Source organism: Halichoerus grypus, chromosome 2, assembly GCF_964656455.1.
Source record: "Halichoerus grypus chromosome 2, mHalGry1.hap1.1, whole genome shotgun sequence".
Taxonomy (NCBI): Eukaryota; Metazoa; Chordata; class Mammalia; order Carnivora; family Phocidae; genus Halichoerus; species Halichoerus grypus.
Genome location: NC_135713.1, coordinates 100,933,784 through 100,957,436, shown reverse-complemented (window position 1 = coordinate 100,957,436; position 23,653 = coordinate 100,933,784). Strand labels below are relative to the sequence as shown.

General features: G+C 43.7%; 1 protein-coding gene across 6 annotated transcripts in view; it reads left to right on the top strand.

The window, feature by feature from the left end:
- The window catches only part of PIK3R1 (phosphoinositide-3-kinase regulatory subunit 1), a 167,385-nt gene extending 151,511 nt beyond the window's left edge, over positions 1–15,874 (top strand). For 4 of the 6 annotated variants that reach the window (XM_078067250.1, XM_036114434.2, XM_036114432.2 and 1 more), the window contains 9 exons: positions 6,963–7,065; positions 7,767–7,865; positions 7,967–8,147; positions 8,303–8,428; positions 9,122–9,264; positions 9,504–9,680; positions 9,773–9,841; positions 10,434–10,604; positions 11,668–15,874. In XM_078067250.1, coding sequence (XP_077923376.1) covers positions 6,963–7,065; positions 7,767–7,865; positions 7,967–8,147; positions 8,303–8,428; positions 9,122–9,264; positions 9,504–9,680; positions 9,773–9,841; positions 10,434–10,604; positions 11,668–11,857 — 1,259 coding nt within the window. In that variant the 3' untranslated portion in view covers positions 11,858–15,874. Of the gene's footprint in view, positions 1–3,039; positions 3,596–5,258; positions 5,525–6,962; positions 7,066–7,766; positions 7,866–7,966; positions 8,148–8,302; positions 8,429–9,121; positions 9,265–9,503; positions 9,681–9,772; positions 9,842–10,433; positions 10,605–11,667 lie in introns of those variants that run through there. The other 2 variants (XM_036114435.2, XM_036114436.2) reach the window with 2 other exon arrangements.
- The last annotated feature ends 7,779 nt before the right edge of the window (positions 15,875–23,653 follow it).

Sequence of the window (23,653 nt, the reverse complement as noted above, 5' to 3'; positions counted from 1 at the left end):
AGGTACAAACAGGACCATTTAACACAGGGCAGCTCTGAATGAAACCCATTATAAGTGTATTTACATATTTCAGATTTCATGGATATATTCAGAAATATTAATGCAGCATAATTGAAGTCTAATATTGCACCCTCAAGCCCAGAGTGGAAAATAAATGACTCTTTCTCCCTCCTGCCCTTCTACACCTGTCAGAGTTAATGTTTAACCACTGGCGCATTGCAAAACATTCATCCTGAAGAGCCTGATTCATAAATCTTGTTTTAAATGCTCTGGGCTTGGTTTTCAACCAAGACTAAAGCAAGCACTAAGGTAGAGGGAAATGACTTTCAAAGAGTTTTACTTTTCTCTGATTTATTTTTTATTGGGTTTAAAATGTGGTCTGACATTAGAGGGTTGTTTCAAAGGTGAGAAATGAAACCTTGAAAAAAAGGCATATATTTAGATGGGTCGGAATAAACAGAGAGGCAAGCCATACTAGGTTATAACGAAACATCGGAAGTTTTATTTGTGCTCTGAAAAAGAAGCGTATTTCAGGGGTGCGTGTATCAGTGGAGTATCGGGCAACTTTTGTTTTCATCTCGCAGACTCCTTCTCTCTCGGGGCAGCATTCAAGACGGAAGGAGTGCTTCATTCTGCCAAGCAATGGTCACACCTTTTCATGTATTTTGTAGAATGTATCCTATGTAAATCTGGGCTTATTTATAAATTCAAATGGACATTCTCCTTAGTGCAGCGTCAGTAAGAGCACTGGATGTGGGGTAAAGAATTTGCATCTTCCTGAAAGGCCCTTCGGTCCTCATTTGTCTTGTTAAAATTATGAAGGGAGGCATTCATTTAACCCTTGAAGATTTTGGTTCACTTATTTTTTTCTGAGCACTGCATTTTTTTTAAAGAAGCTGTGCAGGATGGAAGCTGGTTGGGGAACGCTATCTGATGGTGATTTGCACGTGTGGGATAGTGTTCTGTCCGTACCTTTCAAGCTTACTTTCACGATATTTTCCTGACTATATCACGCCTGCTGAGAAACGAAATATGGCTTTTTTTTTTTTTTTTTTGCCTCTGAAATGAGTTTTACAAAACTTTGAGGAAAGGAAAAGTAGTAAGACATATTGTTTTGAGGAATCCAGAAGGTAAAGTTAGTTTTCAAATATATGTGTAAGTTCTCTAGTCTGGCTGAGTCTTTTGGGGTCTCGGATACATGCTGAAATTAAAATGCCAATTTTTTTTTTTTTTAAGAGCTTAGCAGCCACATGAGCAACACTTCCTAAGTTGATATGACATCTGTATATTTGATTTATGAGTTATTTGCAAATGAATCCTCTGTTTAATTCGTGTGAAGTTTTGGACATCGTGGGAGATGAATGAAACAACGCAGAAAGTTGAACATCTTCTCCCAAGGAGAAGTTACTGATTCTGTTCTACCAGCAGAGGGCTCCCTTTTTAAGCTAATGAAGAGCAGCGAGCGCCTTGCCCATCACTTTTCAAAGCCGAAAACTGAATGAGAAAAGACTCAGCTCACACTTCCAGTAATGTAATAGAACCTCTATGGTAGAGGATTGTACATGTTGTGAGAAACGACGCAAAGTTCTCAAATCTAAGACTTGCTCTAAGTTGGGGGTGTACTGCTTTCTTGGACAGTGGACAGTTTTCTTCTGAGATGGAAAATACACTGTTGGGCTAGAAAACATCATCATCATCTTGGAAGGTTTTGACATGGAACATCATGTAAAATCAGACAGGTATGCTGAGGAGACTGATGTTTCCAAGCTTTCTAGCTTTAGAAAGACTATTTTTAAAAGTAGGGCAAGATTCTGCAGCTGAGGATGCAAGGGTGTTCTTAGAACTAACCATATGTCCCTGTGATCAGCAGGCAGGAGCTGGAAGATTCTCTTAAAGACTTTTTTCTTTCCATTGGAAAGTAGGTTTTTCATGCTCTCTCAGTTGCACCAAAGGAAAGTTTGTTGAAGTCACTTGTATCGTGAGGTTAGCACACTTCCAGATACTGCAGGTGATCCTCAAGCTGGGGCCTGCCTGCGTGCACTTTTATGTCAGCCCCTAGATCTTCCTTTAGCTCTGCATGGGACCATGGAGTCACCTTCCTATGCAGAGTCTGAGGGTAAATACTATAGACAGAACCGTGCTTCTTCACAGATAATTAGAAGGTCTTTTTTAAGTAAATAAGCTAGAAATAGAAAACAGAAAAAGTCAGTTTTGTTATATGTGTGGAATTTTTCACACGTGGCCTAAAAGAAATTAACTTCAGTTTCACTTGTTAATTTTAACTTTCTCTGGCAGAAGGAAGTGAAGACCAGGGCCAGTGGGTGGAGAAAAAGGAGTTTAGGACCAAAAGTCTGAAGGCTAGGTTGTGGTGCTCGGGCCTTGATCCCGTGGCAGACCGCTTCACCCCTCTGCCCTCTGGTTCAGGGTTATGTGTGTGTAGCCTGAGGGATTTCTTGAAGTGCTCTTTAGAATTACTTTCTGGTTTTAGAGTTAGTGATTCTGTGACTTTACCTTGTTACGGTGCTGGGGATATCAGTAAAGCCGTCCATCTTACGCGGATGCCAGTGAAAATTTTCTTAGGTCAAATTTTAGTCTGGTTCATTGCAACTTTCTCAGAGGACAGAAGTCCTCTGGGAGGGCATACCATTCTCCTGGCCCTATCCTTTGCGCCATTTAGCAGTCACGTGAACTTCATGCAGACACACCTTTTAATTATTAGGCAACCCTACGGCCAATTAAACTGGGTTGAAGTCGGCTCCATAAAAGTAGCTGCATAGTGGGTTTTTTCTGCCAGTCTTCACGTGGTCGTGGAGGGTAGTATCCATGCAGACTTAAGTAGTCTTCCCTGGGATCCTCTCCTCCCACGAGCAGACCTCTTGCAAACCTGTCCCCTGCCGAGCCCCTCCGTGGGGCTCTCCTGGTACACCTGCGGGGCGAGGTGGACTCGAGCAAGGCTCGGTGTTCTGGGCCGTTCGGAGAGGCTCAGGCCTTTACAAGCAAGGCTTTGATTCTATTTTTGCTGAACTAGCTCAGCCACTTCCTGTGTTGGGCCGTGCATAGTGCCTCGCTTCACTGTGGCCACTTGAGCCCCGCGCGCTGCTGCAGCCAGTTAGACTATTTTAGGTCCCTTCACAATGGCCTTCTCATTTCCTCGGCGAAAATGAGCTAGTCGGGCTGGCAGTAGCCACTTGTTAGCCGATGACAACTTTGACTTTGACTTGGGCTCCCCTCCCCCACCCGAAATCCCTAGCTCAGCAAATATTTGAACCTGCCCAAGTTAATCATGAAGCCGTGATCTTTATCTGCGAGCCGCGCGAGCGCCGGGGCTTTTTCCCTCCCGCGGACAGCACCAGCATCCAGTGGCTCTCTCCATGGCGAGCGGGCGGTGAGCGGCGCTGCTGCAGCGGTCCCGGCCCGGCGTCCGTGTCGCGCCGCGCGAGCCCGAGGGTCCCGCGCCGCCGCCGCCCCTGCCCCTGCGCTCTGCGGGCGCGAGCACCGCCACGGAGCGGGGGCCGCGGGACTAGCCGGGGGCATTGTTTGCACTGTCGGATCCTGGCCTTGCCGCGGCAAACTGCAGACATGCATAACCTGCAAAGTAAGTTGCCTTTCACTTGTGCCCCCCTCGCTGCTTCCCTGCTCTGCTTTTTGTACTTCCGTGAAAGGTTCCCTTCTGTAGTTTGTCTTTGCGGGTGTGTGTGAGTGTGAGTGTGCGAGTGAGACTGATTAAGTGCTGTCTGGGGAGGGCAGATAAGAGATTAGCGGAGACACTCCCCCCTTTCCTTTCCTCGAGGGACACAGTGGGAGGAAAAGATGGGGTTTAGGTTAGAAATGGGGAAGGAGGTAATTACAAAGTGCTTGGCTGGAAGTTGGTGCAGGGCCAGGCCTTGGAGAGAGGTGGAAAATCCCGTCTCCCTCCCCTCCTCCCTGGGTCGGTTTGCCACAGGGGATCCAGCAGCAGGACCGGTTTGCACCAAGTGCTCCCAATGGCATGGGCTGGCCCTCTGGGCTGTTAGCCTGTCCACAGCTGCTGGCGGGACTCCTTTTGGGAGAGGAAACACATTTGTATTAAACAGAAAAATTTTTTTCTGAACCTGATCTGAGGACATATCCCACCCCCCACTTTGACCGTGTGTGATTTTGAGTTGAGGAATAGAAGAGTGTCCCTGGGAGCTGGCTGCAGGGTATGGGTTGAGTCTGCCTTCCTCATTAATGGGGAAATGAATTCAGGTAGACAAGGTACAAGTGAACAGTGCTCCGAGAACGCCTTGCCTTTGCTCCACTATTTCCTATGATTTATATTGTAAACGTAGACAGATGGTTTACAGTGGGAATGTACATTTGGCTCTAGTAAGGGTGGCCGGATTATATGCAGAATGGCTTTAAAGAACTAAAATTAATAGATCTATAGGGGAATTGATTTCCTTACATTAAATATTGCTAACCAGGATTAATAGTCCCCAGAGTGTGAGGCATTAAATCCCCAAAGTGATTACATCACTCTCCCCCCTCCAGCAGTACTAAGCCCATCTTCAGACTTCTGGTGCTACCGGTGAGAAATAGTTTAGTTTGCAAACATCATGCTACCTCTACTCTGCATTCTGATAATATGGCCTCTTTCTTTTTGGAAGATATAACTTACCTTGACTACTCTTGTTAATAACATTAAATTTCTGCCAGTAATACACACGTCTTCATTCCTATTAAGATTTTTCATTGTTATTCCCTAAGGTCTAGTTTTAACTTTACTATGTTTGGTAGAAGGAGATTTTTCTTTTAATTGTGCTTTCTCATGTGGTACATTTGTAACCGTGTTTAAGGTCTGAGTTGTCAGTGAATTCTGTAGGAATGAAATGAAATATCCAGAGTTCTTAATCCCTTCTGCTTTTAATATATACAGGAGGTATTTAAGGGCTGTAAAATATACCTTAAATATACCATTTTGATGCATTTGTAAGATTTTTAAACCAAGGCATGATCAGGCTCTCCATAAACCCAGATGCACGGGGGGGGGGGGGGGGGGGGAGCTACGTGCTGCAGCATATCAGCTTTTGTCAACCTGCCAACAGCGGAGCGTACCATGCTGCAAGGAGTAATAAAAAAGGAATTAGAAAACTCACTGGCGGAGGAGAACAGTCAAATTAAACACCTTTTTGAAACGATGAGCATGTATACATTGCCGGTCTAGTAAATGTAGGTTCTCAGCGAGGTTGGGATTGTGTTGGGGCTGGATGTCGAAGAGAAATGATGAAGCAGGAGTGGTCTGGTGACATTTTTCTGACTTGATTGGCTGGGGTGTGTGATGTAATAGGTTACAGTGCAGCCCCTTATAGGTTTTAAAATGAATTCCAAGACACCATTACAAAGAAAGCCGGACTCTTTTCTTATAACTGAGCTCAGCCAAGGGAAACTCTCGCACAAATGTACAACACTGTTTGGAATATGGAAGACCTGGATTTAGAATATGCTAAGACAGATAGAAATTGTGGCACAGACTTGATGTTTTATATAGAAATGGATCCACCAGGTAATACTGCAGTATTCTTTTAGAAAGCTAGTTAATTTTGTGGCTTTTTTTTTTTTTTTTTTTGACAACTACTGTAAGTGATCCTCTTTAGATTTCTATTTATTAACTTGTAATTTAATAAAAATTTGCTTGATCATAACTTGGACATGAAATTGTTTGCCTGTGGAAACAAGCAGATCAGGCTGTATGTGGTGAATGCTTTTTCTTACTTGAACAGATAGGAATTGAATTCCAGTTTTTCACTGGTGTCTTTTGTTAATTGAGGTCTTTTTGCTATTTGGGTTATAGTGTTGTATATCGTTCATACTGTTCCTTTAATTAAAAGGATGCGTCCTTTGTGCTGCTTTTCTCTTTTGACAGTGGATGAGGACAGTGTGGTACTTTGCAGTGATAACACTTGGTACTTTTAGAAAGCATGTAAAACCTAGCAGTGATTGCAACTCAGTCCTAGGTGACCTGAAACTATTCTAAATCAAACGCTGAGACTTTGCCTGTTCTTATATTAAGATACTGTACTGAGAAAAGGAGTTGGCTTCCTAATATTTATTTAGTCTTAGCCTTTATAAAATATTGATAGACTCCTGAAATTTTTGCATAAAATACTAATCCTTTAATTTAAAACTTGTGACTTTTAGAATTCAGTTACAAACGCTAGCCTTATTTTGCTTCCTAAATTCTATTCCAATATTAGCCCTGCTCCCAATTAAGAAATTCAGAAGCGCTGCAGTCTTTTATTTGTCACCAATTGGTATATGAATTCTGATTTGACATTGAGGAAGAGGGCTATGGTTTTTCCTCAATCTTGGCACATAGAGCACAATTTATCCAAAAGAATATTAACGTGAATACTAAAGAGATTTAGGTCACAGATGAGTTTCTTAAAGTGGTTTTTGGCAGAATAGTGCCTGAAATACTAAGATTAGAGAAACCCAGTTCCTCCTCTTAAAACATATTGCTGTGGATGAGTTTTATTACAGCAACAGCATTTGTGGAGGATAGAAACCAAATTTGTCTTTTATAATTAAATAAGAGGAGGAAATTAAAGCCAACCCATGTGATTCTTCCTGCTCATATGTTCACGGTTTCCTATTTTAGATGGATTTGATCAGGCCTGAAACTTTAATATAACTAGAGCCTAGAAGTAGAAAAAGCCGGGACTCTGGATTCACTCTGAAATTCATTCACAGGGCCAGCCCGGTTTATTTGTTAACCTGTAAGCTGTTCTCTCTTTTCCACTTCCTTTAAGCTGTTCTCTCTTTTCCACTTCCTTTAAGCTGTTCTCTCTTTTCCACTTCCTTTTCTTTTCAACAAAATGATGCTGTTTCATCAAACTGTGCATTATTGCTGTACCTCACAGTATTCTAAAGAAACTTAAATTAGACCTAAGCATTTCAACTGTAGTTGGGATTGCCAACAGCTTTTTCTCTTTCTCCTGCAGCATTGCCTCCTAAACCACCAAAACCCACTACTGTAGCCAACAACGGTATGAATAACAATATGTCCTTACAAGATGCTGAATGGTACTGGGGAGATATCTCAAGGTAAGGCTGTAAGCACTCTTGAGTTTTCACTAGAGAGAGTCCTAGTTTTAGAGAAAGAAACGCACCAGCATGCTAAGTTCCATTTAAGTTCCATTTTTAGGATAGCCTCCAACATAAGCATGGAGCATAGTTGGTTGTCTTCCAAAGAAGACCAGAGAAGTCCCTGAGCGCCGGGGGACTGTGGGTGCTGGATGCCACGGGAAATTAAATACTCGACAAGTTTCATTATTGACAGAAATGTCAGGAAAGCACCAGGGTGGAGTGGCACTGCCTAAAGGCAGGGTCCAAAGTCACTTTCCATTAGGGAAAACTGTCAGGGTTCGTGTTATTTACAAGGGCATCTTCATTCATCGCTTTTTTTGAAGGGGGAGTAAGGAGTCCCTTTGGGGGGATCGTGTCTTTTTGTGCTCGTTTGTCAGTGTGTTTGGTGAAAGAATAAATTAAAATTTTGTACCACAGCTATACCAGTACTGAAAGTGGGTATATTTGTTTTGTTTTGTTTAGCTCCCAGTTTGTAATGAGATGAAATTTATAACATTTCTATATAAACAATACATGCGATCTGTAGGGGGCGGAGGAGGGGTAGAGAGGCGCTCTCTACCTACTTTGTGCTTAGTTTTGCTGTGCAGTTAAAACTCTAAAAAACAAAGGCTGTTTTAAAAATGAAAACAGTGAATACTCAAAGTGAGCTTTGATTTCAGGGAAGAAGTGAATGAAAAACTTCGAGATACAGCTGACGGGACCTTTTTGGTACGAGACGCATCTACTAAAATGCATGGTGATTATACTCTTACACTAAGGTGAGTCAGGGAACGTAGCCAAGATTGAGGTGTGGAAGCAGACATTAAAACATACTTCTTTAGAGAAGATTGTAATGCCATTACTTTTATTGTATCTACAGGAAAGGAGGAAATAACAAATTAATCAAAATATTTCACCAAGATGGGAAATACGGCTTCTCTGACCCACTGACCTTCAACTCTGTGGTTGAACTAATAAACCACTACCGGAATGAGTCTCTAGCTCAGTATAATCCCAAACTGGACGTAAAGTTACTTTATCCAGTATCCAAATACCAACAGGTAATCAAAACTGAAATACTCATGTTACAGTATTTCAAATGTTTAGAAAGCATGGTGAAGCAGACGAAGTGCATGTAGTGAGGTTTTAGTTTGATAATGGCCAAAACAATGACTATAAATACCTCGTCAACTGAAGTTCTCTCTAATTCTTCCAGGATCAGGTTGTCAAAGAAGATAATATTGAAGCTGTAGGAAAAAAGTTACATGAATATAACACTCAATTTCAAGAAAAAAGTCGGGAATATGATAGATTATATGAAGATTATACCCGTACTTCCCAGGTGAGTTTTCTGCGAAAGTCACATGATAGTCTCAGAACTTTTAGTTACTAGAATCTAAGATGTGTCCTTTCAGTTTGGGAAAAAGAAAGTTGACCACCTGCTACTCAGGTGGGGGGAAACACTATTATTCATCATTATCTCTAGACCATGGTATCTCTATAAGCTTTCCAATGAAGCTCTTACAGATTTTAGAATAGTAAGTAATCATGATAAATTGAAGAGGTTGCTGTGAGTTTTAAGTGGATTTGACATAATTCCTGATTGAACAAGTCCCTCCCCCCCCACACACAAACTTGTGTAACCTCCAAAATGGGGATTTAACTATTACATACCCTGTCATAATCCTAGAGGCTTAATCTTCTCTAGGCTGAGATGTATCTAGGACCACCAGAGGGAGTAGAAGGCAACGTGGATTCCTTAAATTGCTGATAAAGGGGAAGGACTTTTAAAACGATGAAAACTATAAGAAGTTGTCAGACAGTATTCTTTCACAGCCTGGGAAAATTCCCCAGGGAAATGTGTGCCTCTGTGCTATTATTTTAATGGGTTTTATGAATGAGAGGCCTTGCCTGCTAACCGAGTACTTACACGCTCAGTAAGTAAGAGCCTCAAACGCCCTGACAGTGTCTCACAGTAACACAGTACCTGTTCTATGAAAGGTATGACATTGTCTTATTAAACACTGTGTTGTAGGAAATCCAAATGAAAAGAACAGCTATTGAAGCCTTTAATGAAACCATAAAAATATTTGAAGAACAGTGCCAAAGTCAGGAACGGTACAGCAAAGAATACATAGAAAAATTTAAACGTGAAGGCAATGAGAAAGAAATACAAAGGTGGGTGAATCATGAGGGTTGTCCTTGTGTTAAAGATAATCAAAATCCTCTAGAACTGTTGAAAGATGATCTTGCTTTCTGTTCTTTGAATAATCAAAAAAAAGAACCACCACGACAGCCCTAGAAAGCATTCTTTACCTGAGGAAAAGTCCTGGGAAACCATACTGAATCTTTGCCTAAGCTTTGGGAAACCGTCATGATGAAGCAGGTAGTGACCCACGCCTTTCTCCTGCCTCTAGGATTATGCATAATTATGAGAAGTTAAAGTCCCGAATCAGTGAAATTGTGGACAGTCGAAGAAGACTGGAGGAAGACTTGAAGAAGCAGGCAGCTGAGTACCGGGAGATTGACAAACGCATGAACAGCATTAAACCAGACCTCATTCAGCTGAGAAAGACAAGAGACCAATACTTGATGTAAGTGGAAAGCCGAACCCTGGAAGCCAACAACTGATAGTTGCAAAAGTTAAGGATACATTATTAATGCGTTTTGCTTTTCTGTTTTCCAGGTGGTTGACTCAGAAAGGTGTTCGGCAGAAGAAGCTGAATGAGTGGTTGGGCAATGAAAATACGGAAGAGTAAGTACTGCCTGCAGGTGGGAGGCAGCAAAGGAGGTTTTTCGTTTTAGGGAAACGCATGACTTGCTTTGTTTGCAGAAAAGTGAGCAATTTCACCACATTTGGAACATCCTCTACAAGCTACATCTCTTTATCCAGAATGTTAAAAAAGGAAAGTTCAGGGAAGGGGGATGGTGATCTAGTTTTCCCCCCCGACGCTGCTGTAAAACGACCCTGTGTCCATAACGAAGGCCCTGGACACCTGAAAACTCCCCATGTGTTTCTGAAACAATCGGGAGGGGGGACAAAAACAGACACAATTCTTTTCAGTGTATCTCCAAAGCTTAAGTAGATGTTTTGTTTGAATTATTTGAAAACTGGCAGTCCTCCTAGTCAATACATTTCCTGATCTGAACTGGACAAACAGGATTGGTTGATACCCTCCTCTCTGCCCATGTACCTCAATGTAGTTCCTGACTCGAAAAGAGCAAGAGTTTCACTTACTGGTGTTCTTGGTCCAGGGAGGTCACACTGAAGGCTAGGCTGGATGAGAAAAGGCCGGCCAGGCCGTCCCCGCTGCTCCACAGAGACCCTTTCTCTCCTTCCTCTCTAGCCAATATTCGCTGGTGGAAGATGATGAGGATTTGCCGCACCACGACGAGAAGACCTGGAATGTGGGCAGCAGCAACAGAAACAAAGCTGAGAACCTACTCCGAGGGAAACGAGACGGCACCTTCCTGGTCCGGGAGAGCAGCAAACAGGGCTGCTACGCCTGCTCCGTAGTGTACGTAGCTGCAGCCGTGTTTGGCCTGTCACACCGGTCCTGACGGGTCGCTTGCTTCCATTCCTTCAGCCACCGAGCTTGGGGCAGGGATTTGAAAAAGTTCCCATCTGGAAGAACCTCACAGTGCAGTGGTGCAGAATAGGAAAGAAGACAGGCTGTTTTTCAAGTCTAGGCAGAAGCACAGAAACCTGCCGTGGAGGTCAGACTGGGGTTTGGGTCCTGTTTCACCAGCTACTTAGTCCCAAGTCCAAATCTTTTCATCTTTACAGTGGAACTAGCAATACTTGCCCCCCACCCCCTTTTAACCTCCCAAGGCTAATAGCATTAGAATGTGAGGTAATTCCCACGAGAGCTCCCCCCACAGGGCAGGTCCACAGCAGGAACGGGTCAGAACAGCAAGAGAAATGTCACTGCCCTGTGAGAGCAGGGCACCCAAGAGAAGACATTTCCGTCAGAGGGCATATTTTCCTTTTACTTTTCATACTATTCCCTCCTATCACTTCAGAAAAGGGAGTGTCCTCTAGGAAGGAAAGGTTCTAAAAATACAACATCTTCGTGATCTCCTTCCATTTAAGCAGAGAAAAAAACCTACAAGAAAGAGGAAGTAAGAACTTTGAGCTAAGGCCAGGAGAATAGGAGCATATAGGGTGAATGCAGAGTGAAAGGCTAGCCTGCAAGAATCCGACGAATACTGGTAATGGGAGAGCCCCCGTCCTGACGCCAGCCCCGCTCCGAGTGGCGGGAAGCTTCTGCACTTCCCGCGCCCCGGCCCTTCTGTCAGGTCCTTCGTATGCGTGATCTCACTTCTCAAAGCCACGGTGGTACAATATGTACCATTTTAAAAGCGCAAATACAGTGGCTCAGTGAGGCTGTCGCCAGCCCACAGCACTCTGCCAGTAAGTGACAGAGCCACGAGTTGACGGCTAGCCCGGGAGGCGCCCCCTCCTGGAGAATGGCCTGCAGAGTGCACTTTCGCATGACGACGACTTCATGAGCAACGCCTCGTGGAGTCGAGAATTGTCTAGGACTGGCTCAAAAGGCGTGTTCTCTCTCTCCTCTGCAGGGTGGACGGCGAAGTCAAGCACTGTGTCATCAACAAAACGGCCACTGGCTACGGCTTCGCTGAGCCCTATAACCTGTACAGCTCTCTGAAAGAACTGGTGCTTCATTACCAGCACACGTCCCTCGTGCAGCACAATGACTCGCTCAACGTCACACTGGCCTACCCCGTATACGCACAGCAGAGACGATGAAGCGCTTGGCCTCGGATCCTGCTCCTGACCTTCAGCCACCCTGAGGCCTCTGGACAGCACAGGGCTCCTCTCCGGCCTTGACCTGTCATTGAGCTGCGGAAACGAAGCCATCTGCCTTCAGATGGGACAAAAGAGTAGAGGGGAAGACACGCAGCCTAGCACCGTGCGGTGACCCTACGTCTCTAATCTGGAGCGCTTGTCCTACCTTTTGTTTTTTGGGGGGTTTTTTTGTTTGTTGGTTTTATTTTTGGGGTTTTTTTTTTTTGGTTTAATTTAAGCCACAACAACACACGACACAAGGAGAAAAAGACATGCAAAAATCTCTGCGTGCAGGGACAAAGAGGCCTTTAACCATGGTGCTTGTTCATGCTTTCTGAAGCTTTACCAGCTCAAAGTGGGGACCTCGGAGACCAGAGGGTGGACAGGCTCCAGAGCCCCGGCCTGCGAGTGCTCGCGCCAGGCTGGCTGGGCCTGGGCCTTGCTGTGCACGGTGGACCCGGACACGTGGCACTGTGGATTATTTCCTTTTCTAACAGATGAACGATATGTAGCAGAAAGGCACTTCGGCTCACAAGAGACATTCTGGGAGACCATCGGCTCACGTACGTTCAGAGGAAATTCTGTTGTAGCAGAGTGCCAGAAAGTGTTTTGTTTAGACTTTGAAAAACAAAAAAAACGACCCCACCAGTGGAAAAAACGGAGCTTTGAAAACAGGACTTTAAATGACATTCATTATATAAAATATGTACATAACAATGGATGACTAACTATCAGATAGATAGATTTGTATCAATACCAAATAGCTTCTGTTTTGTTTTGCTGAAGGCTAAATACAAAGTGCTATGCAATTCTTAATTGTCATTGTTATCTCAATTTTAAATGTACCTTCAGAATAAGCTTCCCCCGCCCATTTCTGTTGCTTGAAAATATTGTCCCTGATTTTTTTGTTAATATTCGTTTGTGATTCTTTTCCTTTTTTTAAAAAAAGAAATGTACAGGATGCCAGTAAAAAAAAAAAAAAAAAAGCTTCAGAATTAAAACTATGAAATATTTTACAGTTTTTCTTGTACAGAGTACTTGGCTATTAGCCCAAGGTTAAAAAGTTCATAACAGATTTTTTGGACTAAATGTTTTGTTGGGCAGTGCCTGATAAGCTTCAAAGCTGCTTTATTCAATAAAAAAAAAGAGAAAGATATATAAATATGACAAAGTATCGCTGAGTTCAACAATGTTTCAAGACTCTTAAAATACGGTACCTGGTAATGTTTGTTTCGTAAAGAATTGTGAACTTCTTGAATCCGGGGGGGGGGGGGGATGTAGCAAAGGGATGTACAGGCGGGGCGGCGGGAGGGGTGGCAAGATGGTATGCACTTTCTCATGATTACGGAGAAGTGAGTAACATACTTCAGTCTTTTCCCACTCTCATTTGCTAGTTACTATACATTAATGACAAGTACAGACCGACTGGGACTCTAACGGTGTGGCGGCGGGTCAGATAATGTAGTTCGTAGGAAGAAAGTCAGCCTCCTGGGGCGGTGTTCACCTTTATTTGGAACACTGACTGCAGGGTATAATCGCTGCATTTAGAATATGTGTCTCTTTTTAACATGAGATTACCCATTACAACTAATAAACATTCATTTCAGAAAAAGCCATGACCTGAAAAAAGATTTTTATCTGCACATTTGTTATTTTCCTACCTTCCCATTCAACTGAGACCACAAGGCCAATACCCATGCTCCGAGCCGCTCCTGTGCTGGGCTCTGGAGAGCTCAGTAAAGGCCACTGCAGGGATTCCCGACAGTCCTTCCGGTTCATCCAAGTCAGCGTACGGTTTCCACTTCAGCGTGGGGGAAAGGCAGGGGTCTTAGAGCATCCTTTCCAACTTGGGGCCAGAGGGAGAGTCTGTCCCGGACTTACACATGCCCAGTCCATTCTGTGTGGCAGCAAGCGTCCGTGTGTGGGGAGGGCCAAAGGATCGGTGTGACAGTCCCGACCCTGGTAGTTACCAGTGGAGTCTCACAAGTGCAGTTTTCCTTTGCCAGGATCGCTTCAGCCACGGCTTTATTTCAGCTACTCCGGGGAGGGCTTTTTGTTGTGGTTTGCAATGGTAATTCCTTTTAAAAACTCTTTTGAAGTAACTGGTCCAGCAGCTGACTTCAACTGCAGAATGTCGGTCTTACGGCCAGACTGTCAGCCCTGAGACCTGACTGCACTGACCAGACCATCTCCCTCTCATCGCCACACGACCGAGGACTGCCCTGCTTGTAAGTGTCGCCTTGAAAACTGTCCTTCCACTTCCCACGCAAGCCCGCCGCTGCTTTAAGAGTGGTTTATAAACTAGCATCCTGGTGGGGTCTTTTTTGGTAGCACATCCATGGATGCTGTTAAGTAAAATTTTCATTTCACATTTAAAATACAAGATCTGAGATGGAATGTTTCGTTAAAAGATAGTTTTGTTAACGTTTTTGGTTCACCACTCTCCCAAGATGGCTCGGTCTCTAGGCACCTGCCTTAGTTTTGCATCTCACAGACGTAAGTGCAGTAGGGCTCTGAGCAGCCAAGGCAGGCTTCATCATTCCCTGTTTATAGTGAGTTACACTGCAGCCATGAGGTCACGCCTCTGCCAAGTGCCTTCTGGATTGCGTGTAGCGTGCCCACCACATTCGTCAAGCTAAACTACATGCTTGACCAGAAGAGCTCTTGGGGTTCGATTGGTCATCTCCTAATAACACTGAGTGGCTCATGAGTATGAATGGATACAGCAGAGGCACTCCTGAGAACATGCTTTCATGCACGCAGTGATTTTTTCCCCATGCACTGCAGCATCCAGAGGCTAAGCTAGCTGCAGCGAGGCTGTGAGGGGGCTGGACAGGGGGAGCACGGGGACCCGATGCTACCCACAAGAGAAAAATCCTAACCCTGTGAGAAGGCAAAAAGCATGTGTTTGCAACATCTGACAAGTTCACGGCCCTTGATATATGTATATATGTATATGTGCATGGACTGTTTCCAGTACACCTTTCAGCCAAAACAGATCCACAGTCGTTGAGTTCAAGTACATAACAAGCACATGTCTAGTACAACTCTTGTGTATGTGTATGGGTTTTTTTTTTTTCCTTTGAAGTGGCTTTGTTTTGTCTTCTAAAGGTGAAAATTGTTGGCAAGTGAAGTGAGAAGTTCATAATTCTTTGGCTTTTCTCTGCTTTGTAAAGTTTCTCCTTTCGGTGAGCTGGTCTGGATGACTCGCTTAACTTGGAAATCCTCATTTTCAGTGTGTCGAGTCAAAATGTGTTTATGTGAGCTGTCACTGTGGGGAACCAAGTGCTTTGTCATATAGCTGGTTATGAACTAGTAACATGTTTGGGAGTCCTACTGATGTTCCTTAATGGGAGAAAAATTCTGCTGGTTTTAACACCTGTGCTTTTGCTATGCATGGTATCCAAGTAGTCGGAAAGCAGACCCTGAAATCTGAGTTCAGGCTCTTTTAAGAAAGGGGCAGTTTAAAGCACAATGCCTCACATGGGACAAAGTTCGAAAATGCCAAATTCTTATTTTTTTACAAAATCCAGTTGTATAAAATACTAGTACTATGAGTAGCAAGGGAACAGAATTGGGTTCATTGGAAACACTATCCAACTTAACATTAAACTTGTCACCATGAGATAGCATTAGCTGCCCAGGATGCTGCTATTAAAAAAAAAAAAAAAAAAAAGGCAAAACAAACAAACTCATTTATATGTGTGTATTTTTTAAAGCTACGGTCTGTTCAATGTTTTTACAAATCTGTTTATATGACATTGTTAAAATAAAGTTGGTCTTTTGACGAGAGGGAGGATGTCATGGTCAGTTGTAATTCTGCCTTTACAAGGCAACTGGGTTGGGGGTGGGGGGAGCGTGCCTCCTTGACACTTTGTTCAAGCTATGGATTCAGTGGAGCTATGTCTTGTTGATTTCAGTTGCTTCGATGCATTGTATTAGGTCTTCAAACAGAATAAAGGTTGTTTTGAAACTTAAGTTACGGTTCGAAATTTCCATTATCACGTAAGAAACACTGAACCTGAACCTGCTCTCTTCCTCTTCCGGTTAACAAATGCTGCTGCTGTTCCCCCAGTCTCCCACCTACCTGTTTTCATCCTGTCATCACATTAGCTCATTTTTGTGAAGTGAGAAAGACACTACGTAGTCACAAGAATGACAGGTTAGTGTTGTTGGCAAAATTCCACTACCTCCTTAATGACAAAAACAAATACCTCTAGGTGATGTCATTTCAAATCACGTTCTTGCTATAATGGCCACTGTCCATCCGTCCTTTCCCTTGTCCACCATCCATCCCCAAACCTTCAGAATTGTTCTCGACAAACTATGTTTTGTTAAGGGAGCGGTTTTTGTCTCTAGTCTCTAGTCAGCACGTACTGAACGCCCACGGTACAGGGACAGCATGAGGCGGTGTTCAACAGGGCGAAGTGTGACACGGGGTGTGACATGCGGCTCAGGGAGGGAGCTAAACTACACTCCACATCGAGGTTTCTCATTGTAGCATCTAGTTAATATGTACAAACCATTCTTAATGTGAAATAACTTGCCGTTTGTTTTTATTGCTGAGCAAATTTACAGTGATGCTATTTTGCATGGACACGGCACTCATTTACCACGGAGGCACAGCAAGGGTCCCAGACAGGAAGGCGTGGTCCAGTCATGGAAATGAGAGGGGCGCAGAAATACAGTCATGGCGGCAAGGACTAACAGAGTGTGGCAATAACAAATGCACTTCCTGCTCCCCCCCGCCCCGCCCCGCTCAGTTCTGTCTCCAGAGAACTATACTTATCCCCAGGGTCTTTTGCCCTCTGGTTTCTAGGTCCTGAGTCTTGCCGTGGCACCAACTCTTGCCAGACAAACCCTCTCTCCAAGGTTTCAGCAGCCCCCCGATGCTCTGCCACTCAGTAGAAGCCTCTGGTTTCTGAGCTATACATCAGTGCCTGCTCCTGTATTTAGTCTAGCCCAAGGGCTGGTAGCAGCTTTCTGCTGCTACTAATCCTCTGCATTCCCTCACCAGCACCTGTTTGGTTTCGGAGCCCTTCCATCACATGAGTAACCAATTCTCTTGATTTATTCATTCCCTTCTGTACGAGCTAGAATCTTTTTTTTCCTGGCTGATCTCTGATCAATAAGCCATGTAAGTATCCATTCAACACTTCCCGTGCATTATCTCATTTAATCCTTAACACAATTTTGAGTTTAAAGACAATATCCCCATTGGACGTTAAATGATTTCCTCAGATCATGCAACAATTAGAGCACAGAGTCCAACACCTAAGTGGTCTGACTCAAGCCAAAGCTCTTTACCCCGCCACTGTAACAGCCTTCCAGTGGGAAATGCTAGGGGGGGTTCAGAGGAAGGTTCACTGGTTACACTTCCTGATGGGGATCTAAGTGGTTCTCCACTGGCGGGCAGCACACAAGTGGCCAATAACAAATGGCAGGAAATGGCATAGGTTGGCTTTAGACCAGCGGGTTCCTGACTTAATAGCATTAGCACCAGCACTATTTGGAAACCTATCACAAGTGCAAATCCAAGGTCCTCTCACTCTGAGAGTAGGACCCAGCAATCTCTTTCAGCAAGCTCTCTGATTTTAATGCATACTATAGTTTGAGGATCACTACACTTAAGATCACCTGATTATTGAAATAGTACTGCCAGTATTTTAATTAAAAGCCACCACCATTAAGGAGTGATAGAAATATATTTTACTTTATGATACAATTTATATTCACAGCATTGAGTCTATATAGAAAATAGACTGATTTTCAGGTTAGGAGGCCTAGGCTGGTCTTAGCTCTGTTTTTAGCCCACTGTGGGAACTTGGCCAACTCAATTCACCTATCTAGGCCTCTAACTGCCTATCTGTAAAAATAAAGTTGCGACTCTAAATAGTTGCAGACACTGTGATGTGATTTAGTGGAATGAATGAGACTACTCAATCCCCTGGTTTTCCGTTTACAATTTGGCCACAGTTATAACCCACAACATAACTGGTGACTGCAGATCACTGCAACTGATTAAGAACTGGCCCCTTGTGTCGTCAGCGACCATGGCCAAGAATGCATTAGCAGAATTAAGGCCCATTTTGCTAGCTAATGTCTTAAAGCTACACTTGAGGTGAGTCAAAATGGGAAGTCAAGTTCTTGATAATGTGAAGAAGAGTATACTTGGAAATGACATTTTGTCTATCTATCTAAAGCATGAGGCCCTGAGTCAGAGGACATGGCCTACAAAATCCTGTGGGGCATGGCAGGGGCAAGCAAGTATGGTATGTTAAGAACAGGTACTATATCAACCCACTAAAAGTTTTTTTCTCAACTTCCCCCTTAAAAAGTCTAACTAAAAATAAGAATTTTGTAAAGACTTAAATGTAAGACTAGAAGAAAACATAGGAAAAAAGCTCTCGGACATGGGTCTTGGTGATCATTTTTTGGCTATGACCCCTAAAGCACAAGCAACAAAGTAAATAATAAACGTGGGACTATATCAAACTGAAGAGCTTCTTCACAGCAAAGGAAACTATCAACAAAATGAAAAGGCAATCTACGAATGGGAGAAAATATTTGCAGACTATATATCAGATAAGGGGTTAATGTCCAAAATACATACAGAACTCATTACACTCAATGGCAAAAAGAACCCAAAGAATCCAGGTTAAAAATAGGCAGAGGACCTGAACAGAAAATTTTCCTTGGAAAACAAATGAATGGCTGAAGGTACATGAAAAGGTGGCCTATGTCAATAATCACTAGGGAAATACAAGTCAAAACCACGAGATAGCACTTCACACCTGTTAGAATGGTTATTAATAGCAAGTGACATAACCAAGACTGGGACATGGTTGTTCTTGTGAGGGGAAGGAATTACCTAACAACCATTCATGAACAAAACACCACTGAAAGAATCCTAGAACAGGGAGTGGGGCTGAAGTACCCAGTGCACCACAGGGCACAGGACAGACTGCCCTGCAGGGGTGAGAGGAACAGCTACATGCTGATTGCGTTGCCCCTCCTCCAGGCCAGGGCAACACCATGCCAGGAGATCTCCCCTGAGCCTGCAATTCCTCCAGCAGAAAAAGAGAGGCCAGGGGTGACACCCAGCCCTCACAGCATGGGGGGGGGGGGGGTCCGTTCCTGAGAGCCTCTCTTCTGGTTCTGTCTCACAGAGATCACCAGGGATTCCGTAGGACTCAACCACTGGCAATGGAATTGTAACACAGAAGGCAGTTGGGGTTTCCGTTAACCAACACTTGGATGTTGGCAGACCAAACTCCTACCTGTAGAGCCCAAGTAGTAGCTCCCAAGCAGCAGTTTTGCTCATCTGCAGTACCATGTCAGGGGGGTTCTCTGACCAGGGTACTTGGCAGGGTGAAGGGATACCTGATTATTAGGGCCCTCAAACAAAAGGCTTCACCAGCCCTGAAGTCTGGTCTGCCCCTGCCCATGCAGAAAGGCCGAGTCATAGTCCCATTCACTGCAGAGCATGGGCCGCAAGCCCATCTGACAGGAAGGGCTGCGAACACCTAGCGGCTGTGTAAACCGCATCATTCAAGCCAGAGGACAGGCAGGCCAAGATGATCACCCTCAGAGCAAAGTCAGTGGCTCTGTCTGGCCAGAGAACCCGGGGCACAGGTCTGCTTAAGTCAAGACCACAAAAAGCCTTAGTGGCCTTGGAGCTACTTCTCTCACTGCATTAGGCAGAGAAACTAATTCATATTAGTTTCAATCATCTTACTGCTGAATACAATCTTCAGCCCGCCTGACCAGGGAACCTTATCAAAACACATAGGAAGTGGCAGAGCCCATCCAATAGCCTTGCTTACAGGTGGACTTGCATAGAAGGGCACAGGTCATGGCTTTCCCTGTCTGCAGAATAAAACCAGTGGCCTCGCCTGACCAGGATAGTCAGTGTACACACTTCCCTAATTTGGGTCCCCAAACAATGAGCCAAGCAGGCCCTGGGACCCATCCGGTTGCCCTGCCAGGTCAGGGAAACTAATTCACAGCCCCACGTACTGCTGAGTATAGGACCCAATCCGACTGTCTAGTAAGCCTGACCAGAAAATCCAGGCAACTGCGGAGCCCATCCTACAGCCTCACTTGGCCAGGGAATCACAACAGCAGTCCTATCCAGCTGTTCTCAGTCAGTGTCATACCATCCCTCCCACTCCTCCTGATGACCTCGGAGCTTGAACAGTTGCCTCACCCCAAAATAGACGCTAATACCAGGCCCCATCTGCCCAAGAACATTACCAGCAGACATGTCCCAAAACCTGAGCTGAACTGACTAATGAAAACCTGTCTCTGCCAAAGCTAACCATTGAAGTCTGGAAGAGGAAACCAATCACTTAAACGTGCAGATACCAGTGTAAGAAGTCAAAGATCATGAAAAATCAGGTAAATATGACCCCACCAAAGGGAACTAATAAAACTCTAATAACTGACCCTAAAGAAATGGAGATCTTGACACTTAACCTTGAGGCACTTGGGTGGCTCAGTCGGTTAAGCGTCTGCCTTTGGCTCAGGTCATGATCTCAGGGTCCTGGGGTTTGAGCCCCATGTCAGGCTCCCTGCTCAGCTGGGAGCCTGCTTCTCTCTCTGCCTGCTGCTTCCCCTGCTTGTGCTCTCTCTCCTTCTATCAAATAAATAAACAAAATCTTAAAAAAAAAAAGAAGAAGAAGAAATGGAGATCTAAGTAGTGTCAGACAAAAAATTCAAAATAATCCTCTTAAAGAATTTTAATGAATTACAAAAATGTACAACTAAATGAAATTAGGAAAATAAAGCATGAACAAAATGAGAAATTCAACAGAGAAACCATCAAAAAAAAAAAAAAAAACCCACCCCAAAGAGAAATCCTACAGCAGAAAAATATAATAACTTAAGTGAAGTATTCAATAAGGAGCTTCAAAAGCAGACTCAACCATGAAAAAAGAAGGATTAATTTCAAATGTCTTACATTTCAAATTGCTCAGAGAAGCAAAGAGAAAGAAGAACCAAGAAGAGTGAAGAAAGCCTACAAAATTTATAAAACACAAAGAAGTATTACTCTCATTATGGGAATCCCAAAGGGACAAGACAAGGGAAAGGACAAAAGGGATATTTAAAGGAATAATGACTGAAAACTTCCTCAAAATGGAGAGAGAAATAAACATTCAGATCCAAGAGGCAAAAGGACCACAAACAGGCTGAAGCCAAATAGGGCTACATTAAGATACATTATAATTAAATTATAAAAGTCAAAGACAAAGAATTTTAAAAGCAGCAAGAGAAAAGAAATTAACTACAAGTGAACCCCTGTAAGTTTATCAGCAGTTTTCTAAACAGAAAGTTTCCAGGCCAGGAGATAACATGATGATATATCCAAAATATTGAGAGAAAAAAAACCTGTCAACCAAGAACACTATACCTAGCAAAGCTGTCCTTCAGAAATGGAGGAGGGATAAAGACTTTCCTAAACAAACAAAGTCTGGGGGAATTCATCACCACTAGATTTTCCTTACAAGAAATGTTGAAGGGAGTTTTTTGAGTGAAAACAAAAGGACACTATTTAACATCATAAAAACCTAAGAAGGGACTGTAAAACTCACTAGTAATGGTAAAACCACAGTCAAAGTTGGATTCCATAATATGGTAATGGTTGTAATTCACTTACAATTCTAGTTTAAAAGTTAAAAAATACAATAAAATAATCCAAGTACAGCTATGTTATTAGTTACACAGAATAAAAAAATATATAAACTGTAACACCAGTAATCTAAAACCTGAGGAGAAGAAGTACTAGTGTAAAGCTTAGGAATGCTACTGAAGTTATTAGTTTAAAATTAGGCACTGTAGTTTTAAGATGTTTTACGTAAAACTCATGGTAACTTGGGAAAAACCTGAAGTAATTTCACAAGAAACTCTCAGGGAAGATGGCGGAGTAGGAAGATCCTATGCTCACCTTTTCCCAAGGATTCAACTAGATAACATCCACATCATTGTAAATAACCTAGAAAAAACAGCAAAGACTGGCAGAACGGATTCTCCACAGCTAAACGTGAGAAGAGGCCACATCGAAGTGGGTAGGAAGGGCAGAGACACCATCAGGAGCTAAAGAGATTCACAGGACTGGCCACAGGAGGGAAGGACATGACAGGCACAGGAAGGTGAATGAAACAGACCCTCACACCAGGCACCCTAGGCATGGGGAACGTGCACAGGGAAGACAAACCTCAGAGATATTTGAAGCTTTGAAAACCAGAGGGGCCAAAATTCAGGAGTTCTTACAATCAGCAAGCTTAACACCTAGAACTTTAAAAATCTGCAGTCTTGGCTCTTGGAGACCCAAAGGGTGAGAGGAAACTGAGTCCCTGCCCTTCAAGAGACAGCACGACAAACAGCCCTGCTGAAATACAACATAGAAGCAACAGCTCTCAGAGCATGTGCTGGGGTTGGGGGGCAGGAATTGTTGGGACACTTCTCTAAGAACAATAGTGCTTTTACTCCCACACTTCCTAGACTAGATACATGGACACCTAGATGAACGAGTGCAGCACCAACACTTTCCACCTAGCTTGCTGTAACAGTGCCCTGCCCCTGCATTCTCCTGCAGATATGACCCCTGCAGCCAGGCCTTTGGTCCAGGTCCCCTCCCACAGCAGACCTGTGAATACCTTGGTAACACTGCCACCCTGCTCCTGAGTTTTCCTGCAAACTTGACCCCTCCAATGCACCCTTAGCAGGAGCCCATTCAAACCAATGCCATAAGCCTGGCAGTGCAAGCAGCCCCAACAGGGGCGAGCACCACTACAAAGTGACTCCTACCCTGGGGAGAGGGGAAGATATCCACACACACACCAGTCCAAATGCAGCCCCAAGAGTGGACTGGCGGCAGGCATCTGATCTAACCACAGGGCCTGCCCACCAATGAAAGCATCTCAAGGGCGAACACAGGGAAAATGCCCTGCAGTTCCATGCTATTCCATCTCTGGCAAAATGCCTGATCTGACACAACTCAAGTCTAGTGTGGCCCCAGACTAGCCCACTAATAACACAGGAACCAAACCCTGCCCACAACAGACAAAGTGAGCCATTGCAGATGAAGGAAAAAGTGGCTTGGCCACAACAATAGGGCACATGCAACACACACAGTAGACATCCCTGAAGCACCAGGTTCTGGTGAACAGAGACACTGTAATGCCAGGCACTATAGGAACTCTTCTTAATAAGACCACTACTTTCAAAAGCAGTTTAGACAAAATGAGGAGACAGAGGAGTATCTCCCACATGAAAGAACAGGACAAAATCACAGCACACAAGCTAAATGAAAGAGAGATAAGTAATATGCCTGATGGAGAATTTATAACAGTGGTCATAAAGATACTCACTGGACTTGAGAATATAGAATGGAGAACCTCAGTGAGACCCTCAACAAAGACACAGAAAACATAAAGAACCAATCAGAGATGAAGAATGCAACAACTGAAACTAAAATTAAAAATACACCAGGTGGAATAAGTAGTAGACCAGAGAAAGCAGAAGAATGGACCAGTGACCTGGAGGACACAGTAATGGAGAGCCATCAACCTGAACAGGGCAGAAAAAAAAATAATAAAAAATGAAAATAGACTAAGGGAACTCAGCAACACCATCAAGTGTAATAACATTCTCATTATAGGGATCCCAAAAGAAGAGAGACAAAAGGGAGCAGAAAAATTATCTGAAGAAATAATAGCTGAAAACTTTCCAAATTTGGAGAAGGAAACAGAAATA